Here is a 20,344-nt window from a genome sequence, read left to right on the forward strand (position 1 = left end):
GATATGGAGCTCCCCTTAGTCGCCACTGTGGGTCCTCACCCCTGCCAGCTCCTTCATCACTGATGGTTGCCAGGAGCTCTGTGTTAGACCCCTTTATTCCATGCCCTTTCTGGGGATAACCACCTGTTTGCTCCCATGGCTCACTCCTCTCTCTCTTTCTGGGTATATAGATGCAGATATAGACACGTTTATACTTGTATGTATGTGTGTGTATCACCGTGTTACCCAGGCTGGTTGGCTTGTCTACTCCCCAGGAGTTCCTAAACCCCTTTAAGGTAGAAACTGTCTTGTTATCCTTTGAATTTTCAGCTTATATTGCATATCATATCTGGTTTATATAATCTGCATAATAAATATTTGTTGGATGAGTGAATAAATGAATGATTAAAACGATGAGAAAAATTTGAATTTGAGAGACTTACCTGGTGGTCCAGTGGTTAAGACTCTGCGCTTCCACTGTAGGGGGTTCGGGTTTGATTCCTGGTCAGGGAACTAAGATCCTGCATGCCACGCAGTGCAGGGGGAAAAGAAAATTTGAAATTTATACCAGAAAACAGGCTAAGTATAATTGCTGTGATTCACTGAAACATCGAGCTCTGTGCTTCCTTGCTATTTAAAGCAAAAAATGAAATTCGATGAACCTCATTTTCTGATAAAGGAAGTTGTTATGGGCTGATTTGGGCTCCCTCAAAATTCATATGCTGCCATCATAACCCCCATGGCTTCAGAATGTGACTATATTTGGAATAGGACCTTTAAAGAGGTAATTAAGTTAAAATGAGGTCATTAGGGTAGAACCTAATCCAGTATGGCTGGTGTGCTTTGAAGAAGTGGAGATCAGGACACAGATACACATAGAGGGAAACCATGTGAAGACACAGGGAGAAGACGGCCGTCTGCCAGCCAAGGAGAGAGGCCTCAGAAGAATGCACTCCTGCCAACACCTTGATCTTGGGCTTTCGGCCTCCAGAATAATAACACCTACGTGGAAGAGTTACTGTGAGGTTTTTAGGATTAAAGATGGCAAAATTATGCCTTTAATAATCAGTGTCAATTATTAATATCATCAAAATTTTTATTAGGTATATGGAACTCTTGAATGTTTCAGGGAGCTTGGGGGATATACAGTTCTCCTGTCTAAGCCACCCCAACTGTGGTACTTTGTTGTAGCAACCCTAGTAAACTAACACAGAAATCAAACCATTTTTTTTTTGCATTAAATTCTGAAATGTTTCTTAAACAAGGATTTCTATTTAAGCAGCAATAAATAGCACAATATGCCAGAATCTTTAATAAGTTTTGCAGAAAATGTAGACGTAGTCTTCATGTGATTTTTTTTATACTAACCTTCCCTAAAACTACTCTCACTAAAGGAGAGTATTTTTCTTACTGTTCAAAAGAATGCTATCACTTTCACTGTTGCTTACCCTTGACCTGTTTACACATCATACCTGAATTCCCACAACGCAGAATGGTAAACCATGCTCAGCTTGTACATGTATTTCTTACTTGCTCTCTTTATCCATGGAGCATAAAGGAAAAGGATCTCTTTTGGGGGGAGGGTTTACTCTAAACCAAAAATTCGTTGTCATTAAAAGAAGATGCTGTTCTTGCTGACATGACAGCAGGCAGTTTCCACAAAGCTCTCTTTTCTGTTGGAGTCGCATTCCAGACACAAACAGCACTTATAATCTCAACTTTCCTGTAATAATACAGCCCAATCCATCCGGTATATTGCTAACCTGTATATTGCCTTCACGATGGATCAACTTTCCCTTGAAATGCCTTTTGCGTTTATGGTATGAATAATTCTGTGTTCTATAGCTGAGTCAGGGAATTAGCATCTGGGAACAGAGAGATGGTAAAGTCAGCATCCTTGGAGGGTGCCACGTGGTCTCCAATGAAGCAGGTGTGCTGCCCTTATGCATGCCAGGCATTTTGACATCAGCGACTTTCACTGAATTAAGGAAAAATTATGTAGTCTGCCCAAGTATAGCCTTCTACTTTGTAAGTCAGAGAGAAGTGTGTGAGACCTTTAAAAGTCGGCATCCCCTCCATGGCTGCTCTTCTGTGCTGTCTTCCTCCCTTTTCTTATTTTGGTCCTTCTTATCAGTCTCCTGTGTTTTATGTTAGTCAGCCTATAGGAAATTAGAGCCTACCAAAAATCTTTTTGGGAAAAACAGAGGACAAAAGCAAACAAATAAAAATACAAACTAGAATAATCCACCAATTCCACTTTTAGATGTATATCCAAAAGAGCCTAAAGCAGGGACTTGAACAGATATTTGCACGTGCATGTTCACAGCAGCATCATTCACGATTGTGAATAGCGAATATTCCACCAAGGGGGTAGGGGAAACAACCTCAGCGTCTGTCAACAGATGAATGAATAAACAATATGCGGTCTATCCATACAGCGGAATTTTATTCAGCCTTAAAAAGGAAGGAAATTCTGAGGCATGCTACATGTATGAATCTTGAGGTCACTATGCTAAATGAAATAAGCCAGTCACAAAAGGACAAATACTGTATAATTCCACTTATAGGAGGTCCCTTGAGGAATCAGATTCCTGGAGACAGAAAATAGAAGGATGGTTGTCAAGCTGGGGGAGGGGAGAGTGGGGAGTCAGTGTGCAACATGGACAGTTTCGATTTTGCAAAGATGAAAAAGTTCCTGAGATCTCTCGCACAACAATATGATTATTGTCACTACTGAAATGTATACTTACAAAATGGTCAAGATGGTGAATTTTACATTATGTATTTTTTTAACCACAATTATCAAAAAAAAAAAGACAGATTAGAAATAGAAGATGTACAGGGTGCTGGGGCTCATTAAGTATTTGTTTGACAAATGAATGAAGACTAATATTTTTCAAAACTGAGTTCCTCTCCATTGGATTAGAGCCAATCAGAGATGAATTTGGGGTGAAAATATTTTCAATCTGAGATTAAATTCCCCCATTTGTTTCTGTTTTGTTGGCTTATATTTTTTCTATAAATATTTTATTTTTTCTTATATTGGGCTTCACCGAGGACCTACATATTGTCAGTGAAAATATTTTTACTTATAGTAAAATCTAAATATTTATTTCAGCATTACATTAAATAACATACCTTTCAAAAATTAAGTCATTTAAGGTCTTTTGCTGAATTCTGATCTTTCATAAGAATTATTTTCATAGCAGTTTCTTGGCCTGACAGCAGTATTTTGATATGTGTGGCATAATCTTAATGTTACATTATAATGAAATTGAAGTGTGTTGGTAAAAAAGACCTTTTCTCCAACAAGGATCTACTGAATAGCACAGGGAACTATACTCAATATTTTGTAATAACCTATAAGGGAAAAGAATCTGAAAAAGAATATGTATATATATAACTGAATCACTTTGCTGTACACCTGAAACTAACACAACATTGTAAATTAAGTGTACTTCAGTACAAAAAAAGAAAAAAGAGCTTTTCTGTTGATCATCATCCTTTTCTTAGGGTACCCATTTTTTATGAACTATGTTGGTTTCCATTGCAGAATTTGAACATCTGCTTTTAGTACTTTTAAATCAGGAGGTTTATTTATGACAATAACATGTCAATGTGAGACCCTCTCTCTGTTTTTTCTTTCGGCATCTAAAAGCATCTGAGTCAGGATCTAGAAGACTCTTCCTATTCTTCCACACAAGGAAAATTTAACCGAGAGCAGTTTTACAAGTTTATCATCTTCCCTGGCAAGTGGATTAAGGTCTGGTATGATCGCCTTACCTTGTTGGCGTTACTTGATCGGTAAGCTGCCGGGCACGCACGTGTACGGGTGAAAGACACAAGGGGGCGTGTGGCGGCTTGTGCTCACGTGCTGATAGCAAGGAATTTGGCTGCAGGCTGAGGTTCTCTGGGGGCATTTTCAAGGTGTCCACCCTTTGTGCTGCACACCCAGAGTTGAAGCAGTGAGATCTTGACAACTGAAGAAATTGTCATTGAGCGATTACAGTGGGAGCTGGGAGAAATAGGTAAAATGGTTTAGCCTTAAGGTTAGCTTTGGGGTCCATATTATGCCTTGGTCTACTCATCGCCTGCCAATTTTTGTAGGAGGGTCTGTGGCTCCTGTACGCAGGGCAGGGCCTGGGTGCCTGGGTGTGGTGTGGGGAGGAGAGGAGGGACACCGGGTGGCTGGGGTGGTGATGTCTGGCCCTTTCCTTTCACGACGTGGGTTCTTCTTCTCTCTATCCTGTAATTTCAGTGCTGATCTTTCCTTTAAACCCTGTTACTCTTCCTCACCACTGCTCCTCAAGATGCAACGCTGTGGGAGCTGAGGGTACTGGGTGGGGAGGTGGAAGCAGAGGCTGGGGGGTCAGGTTGGCTAAGGTGTGATGGAGTTGGGGCCAAGTAGGGGACTTATTCCCACCTCAAGATATACAGAGGACCGCATTGTGGTCTTCAAGGGCTGTGGGTTTGGAAATGTGTGATGCCGTTACTAATGGTGTCATCAGCAAATGCTGAGTTTCACCGTTAAATGCCAGCCAGTGCATTCTCTACGTCTGCGTCTTTATTCCTGTCCTGCCCCTAGGTTCTTCAGAACCATCTTTGTTTTTTTTTTTTAGATTCCATATATATGTGTTAGCATACGGTATTTGTTTTTTCTCTTTCTGACTTACTGCACTCTGTATGACAGACTCTAGGTCCATCCACCTCACTACAGATAACTCGATTTTGTTTCTTTTTATGGCTGAGTAATATTCCATTGTATATATGTTCCACATCTTCTTTATCCATTCATCTGTCGATGGACACTTAGGTTGCTTCCATGTCCTGGCTATACTCCAATAAAGATGTTAAAAAAAAAAAAAAGCCAGCCGCAGGGCAGTGGGAAGGCTGGTTGCCTGCTTTGCTGTAGTTGGTCCCCCAGGGACTACTTGTTATAGTAATGCTTAAATGGTATGATCACATACTGAAAAACTGTAGTCATGCACAATTACAACAGTAAATTTCAGGACCTACAAGTCAGGGAATGGAGTTATAATGGTTTTTCTAACCACACTGTGTTACCCAAGGGGCACACACTTAAGACGAAGACTTCATACTTAACTAAAATAATTCAGGATAATACAGTCTGTTAGATGAGGCAGTTTTTTGGAAATACTCATTTAAAAAGAAATTACTGGGCTTCCCTGGTGGTGCAGTGGTTAAGAATCCGCCTGCCAATGCAGGGAATATGGGTTCAAGCCCTGGTCAGGGAAGATTCCCACATGCGATGGAGCAACTAAGCCTGTGTGCCACAACTACTGAGCCTGTGCTCTAGAGCCCATGAGCCACAACTACTGAGCCCTCGTGCCACAACTACTGAAGCCCACACGCCTAGAGCTGGTGCTCCACAACAAGAGAAGCCACTGCAATGAGAAGCCTGTGCACCGCAGCCAAGAGTAGCCCCTGCTCACCGCAACTAGAGAAAGCCCGTGCGCAGCAACGAAGACCCAACACAGCCAAAAATAAATAAATAAATAAATAAATAAATAAACAGGGATTCACACGATAGATTTTACATTTTTGACAATGAAAGGTATATTGTTATTTGAAAAGGCATACATAAATTACATTAGATATTCATCGGGGGTATTTAAAGTCACAGGTGGATGAGAGAAGTTGAATTTGCCAAATGAAAGCTTAGAAGGAAAATGTATGCATAATAAAAAACAAACTGCGACGGTTGGCAGGAAGTGGAAGAAATTGGTGAATAACAGGCACTGAAATCAGACTAATCACTGCTCTGGACTCCCACAGGTTAAGGCCTTCTGCTCGATGTTTCTCAGCTTTCTGCTGGAATTCAGGCTGATCTTCCTTGAACGGGTTTCCTTATCCTCTGATTGTAGTAGCGTTATGGGTTTCTGTGATTGCAGCCTCTTCTGTTTGCCTTCAGTTTGCCATCCATTCTGTTCAGATGTTTTCAGACTTGTCTTTGTTTTCCTTTCTCATTTTCTTTTCTCTTCTGCCATTACCCCATTTTGCAAAACACCTAGGTTTCTTTTTCATTTAATTAGTTTATCAGGTTGGCATCTAAAACAAAAAACTGCCCATCTGAGCATCATTTCATTCATTTATTCATTCATTCAACACATTTTAAAAATAAAGCAAAAATTGAAGCACCTACTCCACGCTAGGCTGTATACGGAACCCTGCGTATAGGGCAGTGAATGAAACAGACACAGTCTCTGCACTAAGGGAGCCCGACTCCACTGGGGGAGATGGGATTTGAGACAGCAAATGGTACTGGGTGCCATGGAAGACACGGAACCTGGGGGAGGAGGGACACGGATGTCAGGACAGGTGGCTGTAGAAGGCTTATCTGAGGACACACAGATACGAAATATGGCAGGGAGCTAGTCACGTGACAAGTAGGGGGAAACTCACTATCATCACTGTCATCGCGAGGACGTGCTCTTATATTTCCCATCCTTACAAATCCTCTCGACCACTTTTTCCCAGCTGCTGTCCAGGCTCCCTTGCAGCAGAGCTCCTTGAAGCATTACCTATGCTTTTCCCAGTTTCTCTTCTCCCATTTTCTCATAAACCCATTGCATTCAGCCTCCTCTGATCCCAGGACTCCATGGAGCCTGCCCTGGTCCAGATCACTAGACCCTCTTGGTTTACTTTCTTCTCTGGACTCCCAGGGCTCAGCCCTCTCTTGGTTTTCCTTCTGCCTTGTTGGGTCACTCCTTCCTGGTCACCTTTGCAGGTAACCACTTCCCGTTGGTGTCCTTAGGAGCTGCACAGCTCTTGCTCTTTCCACCCTCTTTTCTTTAGTGATTGCATTCAGTCTCATGGCTTTTAAATCCCATCAGTCCACCAGTGACTCTCAGATTTCTGTCTCCAACTTGGACCTATTGCCCCAATTCTCGACTTGTGTCTCTAACTACGGGATTGACATCTCATGATCAGAGATCATGTTTCAGAGTCGAAACAGCTCTTCAACTCTGCCTTATCCCAAGTCTGCTCCATCTTCAGTCTCCCTCACCTCAGCTGATGACAGACCTATCCTTCCAGGTTCTCAGGTTAAAAATCTTGGTGTCATCTCCTTTCACACCCACTTTCAACTTCTCATAGGAAATTATGTTTAGTGCTCCTTCAAATGTGTCTGCTGCACCTTCCACCTTCAATGTAACCACCCTTGTCTGAGCTGCTTTCATCTCCCATCTGAGTTACTGCAAGAGCATCTCCTGCTCAAAGCCATTCTCCCTGTACGCTATTCTTTTTTTTTAAAAAAATGTATTGAAGTATAGTTGATTTACAATGTTGTGTTAATTTCTGCTATACTGCAAAGTGACTCAGTTATACATATATCTATTTTTTCAGATTCTTTTCCATTATGGTTTATCACAGGGTATTGAATATAGTTCCCTGTGCTATACAGTAGGTCCTTGTTGTTTATCTATTTTATATATAGTAATGTGTATCTGTTAATCTCATACTCAATTTATTCCCCCCTTCCTCTTTGGTAGCCATAAGTTTGTTTTTTATGTCTGTGAGTTTATTTGTATCATTTTTTTTAGATTCCATATATAAGTGATATCATGTGATATTTATCTTTCTCTGACTTACTTCACTTAGTATGATCATCTCTAGGTCCATCCATGTTGCTGCACATGGCATTATTTTATTCTTTTTATGGCTGAGTAGTATTCCATTGCATATATGTACCACATCTTCTTTATCCATTCATCTGTCGATGTTCATTTAGGTTGCTTCCATGTCTTGGCTATTGTAACTAGTGCTGCAATGAACATTTCGGTGCATGTATATTTCTGAATTAGAGTTTTGTCTGGGTAAATGCCCAGGAGTGGGTTTACTCGATCATATAGTAACTCTATTTTTAGTTTTTTGAGAAACCTCCATACAGAACTGTTCTCCATAATGGCTGCACCAATTCACATTCCCGCCAACATCTCCCTGTACACTCTTCTTAACACAACAGCATGAGGCTGGCCTTCCTATTCTTCACCACGCCAAGCCCTCTTCCAGCCTGGAGACCTTTGCACTGGCTGTTCATCCACCTGGAGCGCTCACCCCTTAGATACCTGCATGACCAACCCCTTGGTCTTTTAAGTGTCTTTTCTCAGTGAGTCTTAGCCTGACCTTCCTGTTTAAAATTTCATCAGCTCCCTGCCCGGACAGTTGTAACTCCTCTCACCTTGTTCTGTTCATTTTTCTATTGCACTAATCATCTTCAGATACTATATCATGTATTCATTTTGTGTGTATTACTTATTTTATGTCACTGCCCACTGGAAAGGAAGCTTCATGATTTTCATCCACTGATGTATTCCCAGCACCCAGAGCAGTGCCGAGCCCTTTTATTACGTGAACAAATGAATCGACTTCCCTTAGTGAAGCAGCTCCCCTTCCCGATTTCTGCCATTATGATCCTCTTCCCCCAGATTGGAATCTTGGAATCATTTTTATTCTTTCAACCAATCTTTCACTGTAGATAATCCATTCAATCACAGGGTCCTTTCTGCCTCGTTCTGTACTGTGTCTGAAAGTCACGTGTCCTTTCCAATTCTCCAGCTGTGTCACTTTCCCAGGCCTTCCTTACTTCTCTCTGGGAGTATTATTTATCCTTTCCCCTTCAGTGCATCTTGTTAACCTCCGCAAGATAAATCTTTCTAAAGGACAGCCTTAATCATGACACTCCTTGTCCAGTGAACAAACTTCTTAACCCAATATTTAATATTGATATACAAGGAAATGTGGGAGGGGAGTGATGGTGGGGAGGCTGAGGGCAGAGGAATGGAGTCCTGGTGGAGGAGAATCTGGGAAAAAAATACTTTTCAGGAACTTTATTCTTTCCCTTTAAATAGGAAAGAAGTTTTTTTTTTTTTTTTTAATTTGTTTGGCCACGCCAGGATCTTTGTTGAGGCATGCGTGATCTAGTTCTCTGACCAGGGATTGAACCCGGGCCCCCTGCATGGGATTGCAGAGTCTTAACCACTGGGCCTCCAGCGAAGTCCCAGAGGTTTGGTTTTTCTAATTGAAATTTTTGTTTTGTTTTATTTCCTAAGTCTTTATATATTGTTTTAGGTAGACACATCAAAATGTTATGAGCACACTAAAGAATACATAACGTATTTTATGGACCTGAGCTAACAAATACATTTAGCTCTATAAAAAGTGCATAGTAGAAAATTAAAAAACACATAAATTTCCCTTTTCACCAAATATGTATTGCCCCCCCAGATATTTTTAAAAATATTCAACATGAGCATCTTAATATCTGAGTTCTTCACATTTCTATACTTCTCAATTCTATACAACTTGATTGTCTGATTAAAAAATGGGCAAAAGATATGAACAGATGCCTCACCCAAGAAGATAACACCGATGGCAAATAAACATGTGAAAAAATGCTCCACATCATATATCATTAGGGAATTATGAACTAAAACAATGATGAGATGCCACTACACGCCTATTAGAATGGCCAAATCGAAAACACTGACAACACCAAAGGGTGTGGAGCAATAGGGACTCTCATTTCATTGCTGGTGGGATTGCAAAATGGTTCAGCCACTTTGGAAGACAGCTTGGCAGTTTCTTCCAAACTAAACATGCTAGTACCATTTGACCTAGCAATCACGCTCCTTATGTCCACACAAAAACCTGCAAACAAATGTTTATAGATACTTTATTCATAATTTTTTCATAGGTTTGATATTTATTTATTTATTTACTTATGGCTGTGTTGGGTCTTCGTGGGCGTGTGCGGGCTTTCTCTAGTTGCAGCAAGTGGGGGCTACTCTTCGTTGCGGTGTGCAGGCTTCTCATTGCGGTGGCTTCTCTTGTTGCAGACCACCGGCTCTAGGCACGTGGGCTTCAGTAGTTGTGGCACACGGGCTCAGTGGTTGTGGCTCTCGGCCTCTAGAGCGCAGGCTCTGTAGTTGTGGCGCACGGGCTTAGTTGCTCTGAGGCATGCGGGATCTTCCCGGACCAGGGCTTGAACCCATGTCCCCTGCATTGGCAGGCGGATTCTTAACCACTGCACCACCAGGGAAGTCTGCTTTATTCATAATTGCCAAAACTTGGAAGCAACCAAGATGTCTTTTGATAGGTGAATGGATAAAGAAACTGTGGTATGTCCATACAGTGCAATATTATTCCGCAATAGAAAGAAAGGTGCTATCAAACCATGAAAAGACATGGAGGGACCTTCAGTGTGTATTACTAAGTGAAAGAAGCTAATCTGAAAAGGCTACATTCTGTATGATTCCACCAGGGAATCTGGAAAGGGAAGAACTATGGAGACAGTAAAAAGATGAGCGGTTACCAGGGGTTAGAGAGGAGGGATGGATGAATAGGCAGAGCACAGAGGGTTTTTAGGGCAGTGAAAATACTCTGTAAGATACTGTAATGGCAGATACATATCCTTATACCATTGTCTAACCCCACAGAATGTCCACCACCAAGAATGAACCATAATGTAGACTGGACTTTAGTTGATAATGATTTGTCCGTGTCGGTTCCTCAATTATAACACATGTAGCACCCTAGTCGGGGATGTTGATGGTGGGGGAGGGTGGGTGTGTTTGGGGGGAGGGGCTATGTGGGAACTCTTTGTACTTTCCCCTCAATTTTTTTTGAAGTCTAAAACTGCTCTAAAAAATAATGTCTATTAATTAAAAATAGAATGTTCAGGAGTGCCTGAACATGCCAGGGATGAAGTAGCCAATTGTCCCTGTCTAAAAATGATCATAATTGAATGGGAAAGACCAATATGGGGACTTCCCTGGCGGTCCAGTGGTTAGGACTCCATGCTTCCACTGCAGGGGACGTGGGTTCAATCCCTGGTTGGGGACCTAAGATTCCCACATGCAGCACGGCCAGAAAAAACAACAACCCCAGAACAATATGTACATGTGCAAACATTGGTGAGGTAAGAAATGTACTCAGAATTCTTGTGAATGCCTCATCTAAACTCTCGACCTTGTGGTCCATGCCATCCTCCCTTAAGTTTATTTCAGCTGCTCCTTCCATAACTCCACCCTGCATCTCGTCCTCCCACAGAAGTCTTCCACCTCTGACGTCATAACTCCGGCCTCCGTTCAACCTTCACATCCCCTCCACCTCCCTCCAGTGTTACCCTGTCCTCTTTTGCACTTTGATGCATCCACTTCCTCCCGCTAACAGCCCTTATTGCCTCCCCATGATCCAGCTTTAGACCCTTTGGATCAGCATCTTAAAACTCCCTTTCTTGTCCCTTTGCACATCCACTGATAACACCCCACAGCTGATGAGCTCACCTCTGTACCCTGCACCTCTCAAGTGGAGCCCCCCAAGAGAAAACCACCCCGTGAGGCTGTGGTCATGACATACCTTCAGTCGGACCCTCTGCACATCAGCCCTCCAGCTGGAGCTCTCCTGGCTTCTAAAACTGAGCAGCAAATTCCGGCCACGGAGACTGTATCTGGAAGGGATTGCCATGCACCCCTTCCCTCATTTAGCGGAGTCAGTGAAGCTCCTTCACATTTCACTGTTGTGGATGGAGGAATTAACGGTCTTCTCCCAGTAAACCCAGTTGAGTGGCCAAGGACACCCAATTGGATTATATTTCATTTACTTCAATAACAGAAAGTGGGAGTTAAATATGGATTTTTAAAAATATAAAGCCCAGGACGAAGGAAAGAAAGAAGGAAACTTTAAAATCTTGTTACCCAATATAAAGGCGTGCTTGGGATAAGTACTGTCTTGTGGCCAGTCTTTTTAGACGCATGCAGGTATTCTCTGTTTAAAAACACACAGCCTTACCTTTTATTCCCTCCATTTTTAATTTGTTTATTTTGCCCAGAACCGAAGATGTCAAGGAAAACGTGCTGGCAGTTTTACTCATTGTCCTGGTTTCCCTGCTCGGATTTCTGACACTGAACCGAGGCTTTTGCAAAGACATGTGGGTGCTTCTCTTCTGCCTCGTCATGGCCAGCTGCCAGTACTCCCTGTTAAAGGCAAGAGCACATCTAATTCTTACCGTCACTAATGTAGCCTTGAAATCATGAGATGATGACACAGACACTTCTCATTTGTGTTCTAGAGCGTTCAGCCTGACCCCGCCTCGCCAATCCACGTAAGTGTCCAATCACAGGCGAGTAGCTTGTCCGCTCTGCTTGCGTTGAAGATAGGGGAATGGGCAAAATAGATTCAAAAGGCGACGTGCATATCAATATCCATATATATCGAATATATAAATAGAAATATTAATGCATGGTGGCCAAGTTCAGGCTAGATCGGAGAGCGTGGTGGGGATGGTGGCAGGGAAGGAACAGGATGGGGACCAAGAATGTGTGGAGGGCCTTTTTTACCCCACTGGACTCATGTCAGGAAAGACGGTGAGCCCAGACTCTGCAGTCAGGCTGCCTGCGTTCGTTTTCTGGTTCCTGTGTCTGATTGTTGGACCCTGAACAAAATGTGTACTCTCCATGCCTCAGCTTCCCTGTGTGTCAATAAGGATAATAAAAATGCCTATGGGGATTCAATAATCCAAGTAACGGGCTTAAAACAGTGCCTGGCATAGAGAAATTGCTTAATAGATGGTAGAAACCTCAGTATGTAAGCATGAATCATTATTCTTTTTACCTGAAGCTGATCTCTTTCTCTTCCACATTTTCAAGTGTATTGTTACCTTTCACCTCATCATTTGGGGCTCATTTATATCTGACACTCTGGGCTCCCCAGTACTGATCTCTTGGTGCCTGGGCGTTCTTCCATGAGCTCGGAAGCACACGTAGCATCCACTGACCCGGCTGCACCTTCCCCTGTGGTGCTGCGACTCCAGGTCTGGTGCTCTCCCTACTGGGACCCTGGCCACGTGCCTTTGCACCGAGACCACTGCCTGGTGGATGTCCCAGCTCCTTGAGAAACCTTCTTTCCTCTGTTACGGTGAGCTCCTGTGGGTCCCCGAAAACCACTTCCAATGAAAGAAAACTTGACCGTCCCGCTACTGTGCCTTTAAAAAATTCATATCCAGGATTTAGGACTGCTTTTAAATCTGTGATTGCTCATGCTTAGCTCATAGTAATTAAGAAGAGCTTGTAATTGGACACTCACCTGGCATACATTAGTATCTTGTTAAATTCCTCTGTTCCCCATAATTGGTTTAATACATCTAATACATCTTCTTTCATCCCGGAGTCTGAATGTCAAGATAAGGAGAAGCTGCATAATTTGGCTATCACGGATGTGTTGTTGTGATTATCGTCAGGAATCTGGGTTAGGTGGTGAGAGCAGAGATGTACAGCCCTGGGGTGTGTTGTCCCAGCCCCCCCTAGATGCGACACTGGCGTCCTCCTGCTGTGATGAATAAGCCCCGCTTCCTAGTGACAGCGCTTGGGTCACTGTCTTTCTGGGTGACCTGGGGGAGGGGTGTTGTGTGCTATTAAACATTCATTTCCTGCATGTACTTTCAGGGATAATGCTAGGTGAGGAGCATGGCAAGTACAGCTGCATAATCCCTGTAGATCTGCAATGACTGTTGGCAGGACCCCCAAGTCCTGCTCTAAGTTGGAGTCGTATTGTCTATATTGATCCAGGTCCTGGAGGACTAAATACAGCTGCTCTTCCTTTATCTGAGCAAGCATGTCGTAGTGAGATAGCAAAAAAACGACTTCTCTTAACTGTCAACAGAAGCCACAGTCAGACATCACACTATGTTTATTGCAGTACTTAATTTGCTTACACAGATTTCTGAGTAGAATGAGTCCCAGATTTGAGCTGGCATTTCTCTAACCGTTCTGATGAGGCAAGAAAATATGGTAGCCATAAAATAGTTCCCCTTGCAACGTGGCTGAGCCATGTAGGCATTTAGAGGCTGATTTACTGTTTAGAGATGAGAAAACCTCAGAAAGGAGATGGTCAAGAGAATGAACCCAGTCTGGTAGAGAGATGGTGCTCAAGCCTGCCACCAGCCCTGGCTCAGGTTCATTCATCAGGGGCTGTCAGATGAACCAAAGTGCTTTTCAAAACTGCATTACTTTGTTCGTTCCCAGGAAGGGCTGTTAATGCAGTCAGTTCTTGCTCTTGGAGTGATTGACTGACTTTCTTCTTTGTTTCCTTCCAGGAGCACAGAGGTGGCAAATTTTGAGCAAGTTGTTAAAACCTGAAGATAGCACAGTGAAAAAAAAATTTTTTTTTCATAACATTCTATGTGCTTCAGATAGAGTTGCAGATTAATACTGGCCTGCTAACAGTTATGGTACCATCGACCCTGGCCCTGAAAGAAACGTGTCTGATTGTAAAAGAAAAGAGGTCTAGGAGAGCTTAAAAAAATGAGAATGGGGGGGTAGCTCCTGGAAGGGATCTGAGGATCAGAGACTGGCAACTTAGTCACGGGCAATGAGGCTATTCCTTGGCTTACACAGATTTATACACTGGTCTAACCAACAGTATCCACTAATGATAACCCAGAAAGCAAAATCCAGTAGGATCACTGGCACAGAGCCAGTGTCAGGGCGTTTCCCAGCACCTGCAGGGATTCTGGGTTAGGACAGCTGGGGCAGCACTTGGGAACCTGCATTTTAACACTCCCCACCCCGTGCTGATGGCGGAGGTGATCTCAGATCACACCTGAGAAACACCGGGGTAACTGGAAGCGTGCAGGTTTTGGGATTCGAATCCAGCCTCGCCATGTACAAACTATGGCATCTTGGTCAAGCGACTTCTCTGAATCTCAGATTTTTCCTCTGTAAAAGAGGAAATAATAAAATAGGATTGTAAGGGGATTAAACAAGATAATGTACATCCAGGGCTCAGCCTAGAATCTGGCACCGCGGGAGCACTTGACAAATGCTGGCAACTTCTGTGTGAGTAAAGTGGGGATAATAATAACAGCCTCGGGGCTTCCCTGGTGGCGCAGTGGTTGAGTGTCCGCCTGCTGATGCAGGAGACTCGGGTTCATGCCCCGGTCCAGGAAGATCCCACATGCCGTGGAGCGGCTGGGCCCGTGAGCCAGGGCCGCTGAGCCTGTGTGTCCGGAGCCTGTGCTCCGCAATGGGAGAGGCCCGCGTACCGCAAAAAAAAAAAAAAAAAAAAAAAAAAAACAGCCTCAGCTGGATTTGGTCATGAGTGAGTTGGATAATTTATATAATGTGCCCAGTGCAGGACCTGGAATGTTCAGTCCTCTGTAAAGGTTTCTTTCCTTTCTCCTTCTGCTCTGCGGATCCAGAGGACTGAGTGTACAGTTTCCACAAACCCCACACCTAGGTTCCCAATTATTCACCTCTTCCATCAGTATGTTACAGTTGTCACAACTACAGAACCAATATGGATACATTATTATTAACTGAAGTCCATATTTTACTCAGATTTCCTTCGTTTTTACGTAATATCCCTTTTTTTTTTTTTTTTTGAGGATTCCATCTAGGACATTGCCTGATATTTAGTCATTCTCTCTCCTAAGGCTCCTCTTGGCTGTGACAGTTTCTCAGGTTTTCCTTGGTTTTTGATAACCTGGACAGCTTTGAGGAGCATTGGTCAGGGATTTTGTAGACTGTCCCTCAGTTGGGATTTAGCGGGTGCTCATCTGATGATGTAACTGGGTTATGGGGGAGGAAAACCACAGAAGTAAAGTGCCATTTTCCTTACATCATTTCGAGGTTATGTACAATCAACATGACTTAACCACTTTTGATTTTGACCTTGAACACCTGGTTAAGGTGCTGTTTATCAGAGAAATGTTTTTTTTTAATTTCACTAAAATTTTTTAGAAATTGAAGTATAGTTGATTTACAGCATTGTGTTAGTTTCTGGTGTGCAGCAAAGTGATTTGGTTATACATATACATATCTATTCTTTTTCGGATTCTTTTCCATTATAGGTTATTACAAGATATTAAGTATAGTTCCCTGTGCTATACAGTAGGTCCTTGTTGGTTATCTATTTTATATAGAGTGGTATGTATCTGTTAATCCCAAACTCCTAATTTATCCCTTCCCCACCTTTCCTCTTTGGTAACCAGAAATTTGTTTTTCTGTCTGTAAGTCTGTTTCTGTTTTGTAAGTAAGTTCATTTTTATCATTTTTTAAGATTCCAGGTATAAGTAATATCATATGATGTTTGTCTAACTTACTTCACTTCGTATGATAATCTCTTAAGTCCATCTATGTTGCTGCAAATGGCATTATTTCATTCTTTTCTATGGTTGAGTAATATTCCACTGTATATATATGCCACCAAGTGTGGGTCATAGAATACTTGCTGGCTAGGGTTTTACTGGAGTTCAGCTTCCTTAGGGCAGTGGGCGCCCATCCCCAGATCTCCTTCTTTTGCTCCACACGCAAGGAGAACTGAAGTGTATAGTTAAAAATTTTCAGTATGCATCCAGAAAAAATGAAAACTGTAATTAGAAAAGATACACGCACCCCAGTGTTCATAGCAGTACTATTATAATAGCCAAGACATGGAAGCAGCCCAAGTACCCATCAATAGATGATTGGATAAAGAAGAGGTGGTGTATGTATATAAACAATGGAATATTACTCAGCAAAAAAAAAAAAAAAAAGAATGAAGTATTGCTATTTGCAGCAACTTGGATGGGCCTAGAGAATATTATGCTTAGTGAAATAAGTCAGAGAAATACAAATACTATATGATATCACTTATGTGTGGAATCTAAAAAATAATACCAATGAATCTATATAAAAATCAGAAACAGACTCACAGACAGAAAGCAAACTTACGGTTACCAAAAGGGAGAGAAGGGGAAGGATAAATTAGGAGTATGGGATTAACAGATACAAACTACTGTACATACAATAGATAAGCCACAAGGATTTACTGTATAACCCAGGGAACTATATTGAATATCGTGCAATAACCTATAATGGAATAGAATCTGCATAAAAAACCCCCAAACAAATCACTATGATGTATATCGGAAACTAACACAATATTGTAAATCAACTATACGTCAATTAAAAAAATGTGACTCTAAATATAAACAGGTGAATTGCTAAAGCAAACAGCAAATCCTTATTGTAGTGAAGAGAGTTCCACGTAGGTAGACATAATGTCTCAGAGGGGCTGGACAGAGCAGCAGGCAGTTATTTTTCTACACCCTGTCCTGGTAGGAGCCCTCTTCCACCTTCCAGGAGAAGCTATTACAAATGATTCCCCGCCCCCCACCCTCTCTTTACTTCACATGAGTAACATTCACATCATGTGTCTAAAGAATGAGGATTGCGAATGAACTTGATCCGAGTGAGGTTGAGTGTTGGGCCTAGAAGGATCCAGTGGCAAATGCAATCACCATCTGGGTCAGTTTGGGGAGCCGGTGGGTAGTAGCCAGGCAGCCAGCGGCAGGGTCCAAGTCCCGGCTCGGCCACACTGCAAAGCCTGGGACACATTTCTTCATCTTTGTGCCTCAGTTTGCTCTTGGCAAAAAATGAGAGTAATAGTAGGACTTCTTCGAGTGGAATATTTAAAGTAGGTAGAAGAGTGCCTGAGGCACAGGAAAGCAGGATAAATGTTAGCCTTTGCTGTTTTACATCAGCTTGTCCAAAACAGCTGACCTCTGAGTGTGGCCAGACAGGAACTTGTGCAGACTCAGCAGGTGTGAGGCAGCTCTTTTCTGCCCTCTGAGCTGAGAAGCAGAGAATTTGGATTTGCACGAAGCCTGGAGCTGGCACGGGTAACGGCAGAGATGGGATGGGGCTGGCATGTCCTGGTTGCTGACAGCCTCAGTTCAGTGCCCCTGGGTTCAGACACCCCATCTTCCTTATAACAAAACCCTTTTATCGCTCTGTCTCCCTGTCTGTCTATCTATCCATCTATATCTATCTACCTATCTATCTACCTATCTATCTATCTATCTATCTATCTATCATCTGTCTATCAATCTATCTATCTATCCATCCATCCTTCTATCTACTTATCTATCAGCAGCAAGTTTGAAGCATCTGACCAGCCCACTGTCTTGGTAAGAGAACAATTAGAATGGCCTGGTCCCCTAGCCACAAGCACCACTGCTCTCCGGGTGGGGACCTGTAGGTTTGGTTACATTCTCTCACGTTACCCTTTCCTTGCCCTGCGACCAGAGCACGGCCTGTGAAATTGTATATGTAGGTGGGGTTAATGGGAGACCCAAATGCGTGTGTAGAACAGCTTTTGTAAAACAGCCTGCAAGATGCCCCAGAGCAGAAATCAGCGGTGCTTCCCCAGGGCATTTGAAGGTGAAAAAACAGGTGGGAAACACTTGGACAAGTTTTAAAAGATTGTGATCAGACTTCACCTGGAGGAGCGAGTGGAATTTTTCTATTGAAAAGAAAAATCAATCCTTGGGAGGTGTTATGATTGAATCCTATGTGAAAGAAGGAACTGGAGAGCAGGGAAATTTTATTAGTGGGTGTTCTTAGGAATCAAGACAAATAAAAGTGACTCACATGCCATGTATTAGCGATATGCTTAGAATGGTTTGGGGACCCAAAAGATAGCATGATGGTGAGGGCAGCCTGTTTCTAAGGGAGCCTTAAGGTTTGTCTCAGAAATTACAAATAAAAAGAAAGCATTCCCATGCCCAATAAATAAAGTTTGACTTGGACGATCCAAGATATCTTAAATTTGTTCAAAGCCGTAGACTTTCAATTCCTGGAAAAAGTATTTTTAACCTTTTAGTAACAGAAAGAATCAGGGCAAGTGGGAAGTAGCTATTTAATTATATTTCTGAAATGGTATCAGTTTGAGGAAAGATCTCATATGCTTGTATATTTGTATACTAAGTGGCTATCTATACCAAGCAATTTATTTTGCTATTCACTTGATAAGAAATGCATTAAGATTTCACTTATGCTTTAGTTTCAATTTTTTTTAGATGCAGAGGAAGTATCCCCTTACCCATTAATCTATGACCTAGTTGGATTCAAAAGGAAATTTCATAAGAGTACAAAATATTCCTTTAAGACTGAATCTGGACTCAGGGCCAAACATAGCCAGCCCCCATGGACAGCCTGTGTTTTCCTTCTTATTAAAAGATGGTCTCAGATATAAGACTATTTCTATTATAGAAGCAGTGGCAATTTAAATTGCATTTCTAAATATGTTCAGGTCAGTGACTTTAAAAATTCATATCCAAACTTGTATCACTTTCTTTTTTTTTGACTTATTTCCTAGTCTTTTTATTTTATTTTTTTAACATCTTTTGCGGTATGCGGGCCTCTCACTGTTGTGGCCTCTCCCATTGCGGAGCACAGGCTCCGGACGCGCAGGCTCAGCGGCCATGGCTCACGGGCCCAGCCGCTCCGCGGCATGTGGGATCTTCCCGGACCGGGGCACGAACCCGCGTCCCCTGCATCAGCAGGCGGACTCTCAACCACTGCGCCACCAGGGAAGCCCTAACATCTTTATTAGCGTATAATTGCTTTACAGTGGTGTATTAGTTTCTGCTTTATAACAAAGTGAATCAGCTATACATATACATATATCCCCATATCTCCTCCCTCTTGCATCTCCCTCCCACCCTCCCTATCCCACCCCTCTAGGTGGTCACAAAGCAACGAGCTGATCTCCCTGTGCTATGCGGCCGCTTCCCACTAGCTGTCTATTTTACATTTGGTAGTGTATATATGTCCATGCCTCTCTCTTCGTCCCAGCTTACCCTTCCCACTCCCCGTGTCCTCAAGTCCATTCTCTATGTGTGTGTCTTTATTCCTGTCCTGCCCTTAGGTTCTTCAGAACCCTTTTTATTTTCTTTTTTTTTTTAGATTCCATATATATATCTGTTAGCATACGGTATTTGATTTTCTCTTTCTGACTTACTTCACTCTGTATGACAGACTCTGGGTCCATCCACCTCACTACAAATAACTCAATTTCATTTCTTTTTATGGCTGAGTAATATTCCATTGTATATATGTGCCACATCTTCTCTATCCATTCATCTGTCGATGGACACTTAGGTTGCTTCCATGTCCTGAATACTGTAAATAGAGCTGCAGTGAACATTGTGGTACATGACTCTTTTTGAATTATGGTTTTCTCAGTATATATGCCCAGTAGTGGGATTGCTGGGCCATATGGTAGTTCTATTTTTAGTTCTTTAAGGAACCTCCATACTGTTCTCCATAGTGACTGTACCAATTTACATTCCCACCAACAGTGCAAGAGGGTTCCCTTTTCTCCACACCCTCTCCAGCATTTATTGTTTGTAGATTTTTTGATGATGGCCATTCTGACTGGTGTGAGGTGATCAAACTTGTATCACTTTCATCTTGACTTTTTATACTCAAAGTAGTTCATGAATTGCAAATAATATTCTCTCCCTAATTCATTTTTGTTGGTTTTTTGAACCTTATGAATTGTGCATTGATTTGTGAGATGT

The 20,344-nt window shown here is 42.3% G+C and overlaps 1 protein-coding gene across 1 annotated transcript in view; it reads left to right on the top strand.

Annotated features, from left to right (window-relative positions):
- Window positions 1-20,344, top strand: part of PCNX2 (pecanex 2) — a gene marked incomplete at its 3' end in the record, with an annotated part of 308,773 nt that overhangs the window by 68,757 nt on the left and 219,672 nt on the right. The window contains exons 10-12 of the mRNA XM_079712418.1: window positions 3,638-3,783; window positions 11,831-11,984; window positions 12,071-12,103. Of these exons, the coding sequence (XP_079568544.1) occupies window positions 3,638-3,783; window positions 11,831-11,984; window positions 12,071-12,103 (333 nt within the window). The remainder of the gene's footprint in view (window positions 1-3,637; window positions 3,784-11,830; window positions 11,985-12,070; window positions 12,104-20,344) is intronic.

Source organism: Hyperoodon ampullatus (genome assembly GCF_949752795.1).
Source record: "Hyperoodon ampullatus genome assembly, chromosome: 1".
Classification (NCBI taxonomy): domain Eukaryota; kingdom Metazoa; phylum Chordata; class Mammalia; order Artiodactyla; family Ziphiidae; genus Hyperoodon; species Hyperoodon ampullatus.